Genomic DNA, 9,256 nt, shown 5'->3' with positions numbered 1-9,256 from the left:
CAGTATATGGCAATGTATGGTGCACAACCCTGACAGAAATTCATGCAAGTTTTAGTAGTCAAGTCTAGCAGAAAAAATACATAAAAGGATAGCAAACAGAATGTCTTCGATTCAGTCCCTAGAATCTCTCACCATCTGTGCTGTTAATTGGGGCACACTACTTACTCTAAGATCTCTCACGCCCCACATAGTTATCCGGCAGTGTGTGGAAGAGATACTGTGATAATTGTGTGCTAGGTGTAATTAATGCTGTGTAAGAGGAGTTGCTTAAAGCTTGAAGGAGGAAGTGGGATGGGGGCTCTGCAAGGCCAAAATAACAATGCTTCTAGATGCACCTGTGTAAAATAAACTGGTTGCCAACTGTAAATGAATCTGTGTGTTTACATGCGATTTTTGATGTGTCCAGGCATGTGGTGTTGGGGGGATGAGAAAGAGACAGGATCCAGCGTCCCTAGAGGATCGAGACAAGCCATATGTGTGTGACAGTGAGTATCATGCGCAAATAAACAAAAGAACACAGAATAGATTTCTACAGTCATTATTAAACACAGCATGGGGAAAGGAATAGTAGAACTAGCAACAGAGGACCATATAGCCATATAAACATGCAGTCCTCCTGATAATGGGATGTTTAATGTCAAGTTTCATTGTATCGAGTTATCCTGCACAGTGTGACAACATTCCCTGCTGTTCTCATGGGCAATAATGGTGGAAATGTTTATATACATGAATGCGAATAGATAAAATATTTATTTACTAAATATTATTATACAAATATAATACTTTTAATTATAAATTAATTTGATTTAATTAATTTAAAATGTAATTAATTTTAATTGTTACATTGTAAAATTTATTTAATTAAAATAATGACTGAGAGTAAATATTAACAATAACAGTATAATTAAAAATACTTCTACTACTACTACTACTAATAATAATAATAATATGTATATATTAACTAGTATTATACAAATAAAATACTATATATAATATAATACTGTATACTGAATTCAAATCAAATTAATTTGAATTCTTAAATTATAAAAGTAAATGAATCAAAATTACTTAATTACTTAATAATACTAACAATAATGTGAAATTGTGAAATATTATTACAATGTAAAATAACTGTTTTCTATTTGAATATATTTTAAATATAATTTATTCCTGTGATGCAAAGAGGAAGTTTCAGCATCATTACTCCAGTCTTCAGTGTCACATGATCCTTCAGAAAACATTCTGATATGATTTACTGCTCAAGAAACATTTATTATTAGAATCAATGTTGAAAACAGTTGTGTTGTATAATATTGTTGTGGAAATGGTAATATATATATTTTTTTCTCTGATGAATAGAAAGATTATTTAAAATAGATTTTTTGTAATTAAAAAAATTATTACATTTTAAAATTAAATTAATTAAAATAGTGATTGATAGTAAATATTAACAATAACAGTATAACTAATAATAATAATAATAACAACAACAACACTCATGTAATAGCTATTACTATACAAATATAATATTTACAAATAATTTTAGTTTTTGAATTAAAATAAAATTAACTGTATTTATTCTATTGTAAAATGTATTTTAATTGTTGATGGTAAATTAAATAATAATAATGATAATAATAATTCTTTTTATGACAAGCTTAACCGAACTACAAACTAAACAATTCAACTCTTTTTATTTCCTCGTGTGTTTTTCTTTGTGTTTAGTTTGTGGGAAGCGCTACAAGAACCGTCCAGGTTTGAGTTACCATTACACTCACACACACCTGGCAGACGAGGAGGGTGAGGAAGACTCAGAACGGCACACGCTGCCCTTCCAGCGCAAGAACAACCACAAACGTGAGCCCAGCATCAGCATCAGCCATGGATTACACACTCATACCACAACCCACAGAGTACCACTATTCTAACACAACTCACCCACTCTCATACCCCTTTTCCACTGACCCCGTTGCTGGTGCTGGAGCCGCTGTCCAATCTAGCCCTGTTCCATGCATTTCCAATGAATTAAAGGTGCTTCTGGCCTGGACCAAATTGACTCGGGCTCATAATCCTGCTGGTCTTAAACCAGGCACCGTTATCGCCAGGAACCAGGGGCGGCATTCACTTAAAGTTTACAAAACTACTCATGACCGAACTAAATCGTTCATTCTAATCAACAGAGCTGACTGGAAGTGCGCAATGCAGCAGTTGACACCCTGTTTTGTCCTCTTGTTCCTACTTCAGTTGTGCTGCACAACTCCAGCCACTTTATTTTCCCCATCTGTCTGAAATAAAAAGATTTTATTTACAAATATGTGTGAATTGATGAATTGTATTCTTTTTATACTGAACTCCTATAATAGTAACAGTTTTCTTCTTTCTTTGTTCTTGTGGTGAATTAACATCGTTATTAAGTATTTTGTCATCAACAACAACGCCTGGATCCATTTAGTATTATATTCTGTGGGTTTCCATAGACACATAGAAACGAGTATCTGGTTCTGAAGACGTTAACACAGTAGAATCTGCGACTTGTCATCTTGTAATTATGGTAATTACCACAAGTAAAAGACTTCTAAACAAAGCTTGTGTTCACACTGCACACAAATCCGATTTGGATTCGGTGATCGTACTGTCATTTCACAAGTGATGAATTTGGATCCGTTTGTGGAGACACTGTTGTCAATATCCATATCCACATCAGCTGCTATAGTTATGATATAACGAGTCGGCGTGATGCCAGGAGACTTTCTTATAGAACAACGAAGAATAGCTGTCAATGTGGAAAAACACGATGGAAAATTTAACTTTTTACTTCTGTTCATGTCTTCACAAGTCACGAGGCATGTTTTACACATTCATGCATATACTGTGTCCAAAACTGCTGACTCGTGTGTAAAAATGTTACATGCACAGAACGGCCAATGACAAAAATAGCAATGATTTGAAATCCAATGGACTGAGATGCATTTTAAAAACATTGGATTTAATGTGTGTGTTTTTTGCCTCTGTAAAATGGATGCCATCTGGATGAAGCTGTCTGAAAAAAGACTTGGTTATGTAGTAACAGTTATTTCATCATTTGGCTCTGAAGTAAAAATGTGGTACAATTCTGAGCGACGTCCCTGAGCACCAGCACCATTTTGGTGGAAAAGGGTATTAATCATCTCACACATGCATTACTATAAGGAGCCACACTGCAGTTTTTGTAATCGGTATTTTGTCATTTTCCAGTACAAATGTCCTGACAACCAAATACATTTACCTGATGTGTCATATACGGCATTTCTTAAATTACATGTATTTTTTTTTTTTTACCTCATTGGCAATTTTTAAGCATAAATCTAACAGAATTCAGTGATATTTACACTGCCGTTCAAAGTTTGGGGTCAGTAAGAATTTATTTTATTACATTTTTTTGCTCACCAAAGTGAAATTTAATTGATCAAGAATACAGTAAAACAGCATATTTTTTTACTATAATTAAAAACATCTTTTCTATTTGAACATATCAAGTAGTCATTTTCTCAAATAATGATAATATTTATCACAATATTTTATATACACTACTGTTCAAAAGTTGGGGGTAGGTAAGATTTTTTTTTGTTTTTTTTGTTTGTTTCTGAAATATGTCTCTTGTGTTCCCAATGCTGCATTTATTTGATCAAAAATAAAAGTAAAAACAGTAATATCGTGAAATATTATTTCAATTTAAAATAACTGTTTTCTATTTGAATATATTTTAAAATATAATTTATTCCTGAATTTTCAGCATCATTACTCCAGTCTTCAGTGTCACATGATCCTTCAGAAATCATTCTAATATGCTGATTTGCTGCTCAAAAAAATTTATTATTATCAATATTGAAAACAGTTGTGTTTCTTAATATTGTTGTGGAAACGGTAATACATTATTTTTTAAGATTCTTTGATGAATAGAACGATTATTTGAAATAGAATTTTACTATCACTTTTGATCAGTTTAATGTGTCCTTGCTGAATAAAAGTATTTTAATTCCTTTAAAAAAATTGTATTGACCTCAAAGTTCTGAATGATAGTTTATGCTTAAAACATTATATATTCTTTGAAAATAAGTCTTACACAGTTTTGCTGCACAAATAAAATTGATCTTGTTTCATGAATTTTTAGTTTTGATATTTTTACTGGTACAAAAAGACAAACATACTGATTAGGAATTTATTTTTATTTTTTTCACTGCAGTGCATACTGTATCATGCTGAAGTCATGAATCAGTATCGAGATCTTCCACTCCTTGTTTATGGCTTTGTTGTGTTCAGTCTATATCCTTTTTCCTGACAAAGACAAGGTAACAGTGACCTCATTGCAGTGTCCTTGTGAAATCATGCCCATTTGCCTCCCAGAGTTATCTGGCTGAGTGCTTGGCTGAAATGGCCTGCCCATCGCTCTGTTTACCTCTTACCGCCACTGGCTTTTTGTTTCCAAAGCTGGTTAGCGCCGAATATTAGTGGTTAAATTTTGCAGGATTTTCAGACAGAACGCAAACGTGAGCGTCTGCAGGATGGTACGTTTTCTCATTTCACACACACACACATACACACACACACATCCCGTATTCCCATACTCCACCACGAGCAATATTATTAATAAGAGAGGTTTTAATGAAACCTAGACCCATGCATTATTCATGCAATATTTAGACCAAAAGAGAAAGATGTAGATGTAGGCATGATAGCTAGAGCCGTCCAACTCAAGATGGAGAATTGGAGCCAGACCAAATCCGAAATTCCCATCCTCTGCCTTTATTTGGTTTTACGGCTGTTCTACCTCTCTCTGTTCTATCAGTTTGATGAATGACAGATTATTCAGCCAAGAGATGAGATTTCACCTCTCATTCTCACTCTCCGTCTTTCTCCTTTCTACGCCTTTTCTCTCTTTTTCCCCCATCACCCTTGTCTTTCTGCCTATGCTTTTCGCTCTATCTCCTTTTGATTTTAGATTCATCTATCAGTTCTCTGTATTTTTTCCCCTCTTTATTTATTTCCACTGCAGAAGTGAGGCTGCTTGGCAGAGATGAGCAACTGCATTAAAATTCATGCCTGCTCATATTCTTTTTCATATAGTGTTGTGGTGCTGCTGGTGGGACGGAGGGGGTTTTGGGGGCTGTCCAGCAGGGTCTGGGGGGAGGGGTGCTGTCTGGTGTCAATGTGAAGGGAAAAGGGTAGAAGGCTAGATGGCGGGGGGATCGCTGTTTGCATTTGAGGTCGACCCTCTAGATATGCACCTAAAATTGGATTTGGGAGTTCTAGTTAAAATCCTCCCCCACATGCCCCCCCCCACACACACACATACACACTCTCTGCACCCACACTCTTAAAAAACGTCAGGATTTTACAAAGATTGAACCCTAATTTTCTGAATTTTAAAGTGAAATCAGCACCATTTTCTGTCCTAACATGACAAAACACTGTGGAAAAAAAGATAACCGCACTGTATTGCGAGATAATAGTATACATAGTTGTGTTCTTTTTCATTATGATAATTAACATTCCCTTTAGCCAAGAAGTTCTTAACTTTTAATTAATTTTCTCCCATCCAGTGTAATTGTGTTACAGAATACAATGCGTTGCATTGTTTTACATAGAGACAAGAAGCCAGACATTATGATTAGCTCTTAACTCTCGCAGTTTATATTAAATTTGGCAATATGGAATGTTAAAGTACTTGTATGAACAGAAAGGGAAATAATGAGTTTTGAGAAATACTGTTGCACATGGTGACAAAATATACTCTGAACATTACAAAACAAGTAACCTAAAGTGAATACAATGACAGCAACAGCCGAATCGCCCAACAAATAGTTAAAAATTCAACAACATCATTTATTTATGCCCTAGTGCATGCTGGGAAGCTAAAGCTAGCATAGTACTATGGATATCTCAGCATATCAGTTGTTCTGTATATTTAGAAGAGATTACTGTAATAAAAAAAAAATCATATGATCATTGTGATTCTTCAGCATTCCCGGTTCTGTTCACTGCAAAGTCACAGTATACAACTGTCATTTAATTGGAATAAATTATACAAGTAATACTGTGTAAGATGAAAATGAAAGTATTATTATTATATTTATTATATTTGTATTATTATTATATTTCATTATGTTTATTATATTGTATTACATTATTATATATACAAATATTATCCTAGATTATACTGTAAATTGACAAAACACATATAAATGTTTAGTGTGTGTTTCATCAACTACAGGTACAGATTTTAACATTTATTTTATATCAGTGTTATGTAATAATATTGCTTTTATTAATATTTTAAAATAGCCTTTTATATTTTCAGTTTTCATTTTAATTTTAGTTTCATTTTTTGTAATTTTGTTATTTTCATTTTTTTTCTTTTTCTAATTATTCTAATTATTTTTCATTTACATCTTAGTTCAGTTTTAGTTCCCTTCCAAAGGGAAGTTAGAATTGCGTCCTCTAGAGGTCGCTTTGAGGAACGCCTTCAGCGTGACTGGTGTCTGAAGCATACATCTAAACACGACAATAACATTGGCCGGCGACAGCCTGTGACGTCATCACCCGGTGCGACCACAGTATAAAAGGGTGCCAGGAGAACACGTCCTCCTCTTCTTCGTCTTCAAGGACTGTTTTGTTTGAAGCGTACATTTCCGGTAAGAACGATTATTCCTCTTTACCATGGCGAGTGTGTGGATCCATGTCCTCATTATTTGACACCTGATGACACACACGATCTTTGCGTCTTTTGTTTGAGCGAAGAGCACGCGCGTGATGGCCTCGAGGGGGCAGTTTGCGTGCACTGTGAGCTTTTTCCTATGAAAGCGCCGCTCTCGTTTGTCTCGTTTGTGAGCTATCAGCTCCCCGTGGTTCAGGACCCTCCGCTGCTGAGGCACGGAGGAAAATGAGCTCATGGGGATCGCAGATGGACCTGGCTGATGAGTTGAAAAAGGGTCTTTCCCTTTCGTGCTCATCAGTCATGGACAAGAGTGAGCTACTGGACGACGATGCTATCTCTCTTACATCGTCTGAACCAGCGGCTAGTGCTGTCCCTCCCTGCCATCCAAACCCCTTCAGGATGCATCTCGTTTGAATAGCAGGGCATACGCGGCAGCAGGTCAAGCTGCAGCTTCGTTGCATACCATGGCGGTGTTTCAGGCTTATCAGGCTGATTTGAGAAAGAGAAGGGCTTTCTTCTTGATGCGCCAGTTTCCCCTTCTGAGTGGACAAGAGTGAGCTACTGGACGACGATGCTATCTCTCTTACATCGTCTGAACCAGCGGCTAGTGCTGTCCCTCCCTGCCATCCAAACCCCTTCAGGATGCATCTCGTTTGAATAGCAGGGCATACGCGGCAGCAGGTCAAGCTGCAGCTTCGTTGCATACCATGGCGGTGTTTCAGGCTTATCAGGCTGATTTGAGAAAGAGAAGGGCTTTCTTCTTGATGCGCCAGTTTCCCCTTCTGAGCTTTTCGGCAGTTCCGTTGAGACGCTGCCTTTAAATCCTTCTTTCCACGAAGGTCCAGGTCTGAGCCCGAACAACAAAGGGGTCCTGGCCCATCTCGATCTAAGGATCAAAGGCGGGCTCAGCGACTCACGCCCCTCCCCCACCTGCGGGTAGAGCTCAAAAGCGGCGTGGGTCTAAGGGTGACAGGCAAGATTTGAGGGAGGTGATCCAGACTAGGCGTTCTCAGCTCTCTTGTCTGGACCAGAGTAAAACCTGAGCCATCTACTCACCTCCCTCTGAGAGTATTACTTCTGCTCTCATCTTCCTCCCCTTAATTCCCCTAAAAAGCTTGCCTCCTGACTGAGGTTAGGTAGGAGCCTCCTGCGCTTGCATTTGCAATCTCTTATGCTGGGCCTGTGATGTTTTGGCTAGTTTCTATGTCCCATAGGACTACCTAATGATGGTCCGGACCCCAGTGCTCTTTGGACTTCACCTCCAGCCTATATCCATGAGCCTGAGTCATGTGCAGGAGCCATGGTTGGAGAGTACGATCAATTTCATCTACTCTACTGCTAGTTTTTGTGTATTCAATACTAGCCTTTTTCTGCAGTGCTACTCGGACCTGTTCTGTTTTCTGACTTTTTAGGTTTGACCCCCCTGCTAAGTCGGGGCCTCCTGCTGTTGACCGATTATAGTGATGGTTTCACTCATCGGTACTGATCCAGGCTGGTGATAGCTCTCATCTTCGGCTTGGACACATAGTCTGGGCTTCTGCGGAGGCCTCCCAGCATCAGGTCCCCAGTATAACGCTGCAACCTCAGGACCTGCGGGTCTTTCTCGCGGGCTAGTACTCCTCTGAGTACATGCTTCGTGACATGCTCCCTATCCTCTGGCCAGGGTGCGCTACTCATCTCTCACCCTGAGGGGTCTCCTGAGATTTGAGTCTTTCCTTAACCATCATGCACGTTTTCTGAACTAGAGCTCCTCTCGCTGAGGCATTGAGGAGCTCAACACTCCATAGACGGTCAGGCCCGCGGGTCCTCCCTGTCACGCTGCCCTTATGGTTGAACCAGTAATCGCCCCTCTGCGGAGTGGATTTGAGTCTTTCCTTAACCATCATGCACGTTCTCTGAGCTAGAGCTCCTCTCACTGAGGCGTTGAGGAGCTCAACGCTCCATAGACGGTCAAGCCCATGGGTCCTCCCTGTCACACTGCCTTTATGGTTGAACCAGTAATTGTCCCTCTGTGGAGTGGGCTTGAGTACACTGCATTCCCTGAGGTACGAGGGATTTGTGTTTCTGTGGAAACCCCTCTTGTATGCTTCTGCTCTGAGGAGCAGTAAGCTCTGTACTCATGAATGGTAATTGGATCCCGCTATTTCTTCAGATTCTATCGGGTATGGTTATACGGGAGCCACGCTCTCTATCGAGACCGTGTCCAGTTGCATCAGTGGACTGTCTCTTATTGAGCCCTGTTGGGTTACCCCCTTCTAATCTAGCGCACTCGCCCATCAAGAGTTGTCCCGCGCCGCACCCTGTTGCGTTGGGTCCCGCGGGTCCCGGGTCTCTACCGAGAGCGCAACTCCCGAAAAACCCCATTTGCAACAAACTGAGTGTTAGGCCCGTCTCTGTCACCTCCTTGGTCAGTTGCCTTTATTTTGGGACCCTGTTGCACTTTCTAAAATCCACATTGTAGTAAGTGTGCACGCTAAGCATTCTGCGCACTTTCTAAAATCCTGTATGGTAAGGGTTACGCGCTGTCAGCCTCGTTCCCTTTCTCTGAGTTGGCTTCGGCCC

General features: G+C 39.1%; 1 protein-coding gene across 2 annotated transcripts in view; it reads left to right on the top strand.

Annotated features, from left to right (window-relative positions):
- Nucleotides 1-9,256, top strand: part of LOC107672425 (zinc finger protein neuro-d4-like) — a 55,796-nt gene that overhangs the window by 28,925 nt on the left and 17,615 nt on the right. For both annotated transcript variants that reach the window (XM_016465612.1, XM_016465615.1), the window contains exons 7-8: nucleotides 407-485; nucleotides 1,726-1,857. In XM_016465612.1, coding sequence (XP_016321098.1) covers nucleotides 407-485; nucleotides 1,726-1,857 — 211 coding nt within the window. The remainder of the gene's footprint in view (nucleotides 1-406; nucleotides 486-1,725; nucleotides 1,858-9,256) is intronic.

The sequence above is a fragment of the Sinocyclocheilus anshuiensis genome, unplaced genomic scaffold, assembly GCF_001515605.1.
Source record: "Sinocyclocheilus anshuiensis isolate Anshui unplaced genomic scaffold, SAMN03320099.WGS_v1.1 scaffold144, whole genome shotgun sequence".
Taxonomy (NCBI): Eukaryota; Metazoa; Chordata; class Actinopteri; order Cypriniformes; family Cyprinidae; genus Sinocyclocheilus; species Sinocyclocheilus anshuiensis.
The sequence above is the reverse complement of the archived record's forward strand: the minus strand, read 5'-3'. Positions and strand labels throughout refer to the sequence as shown.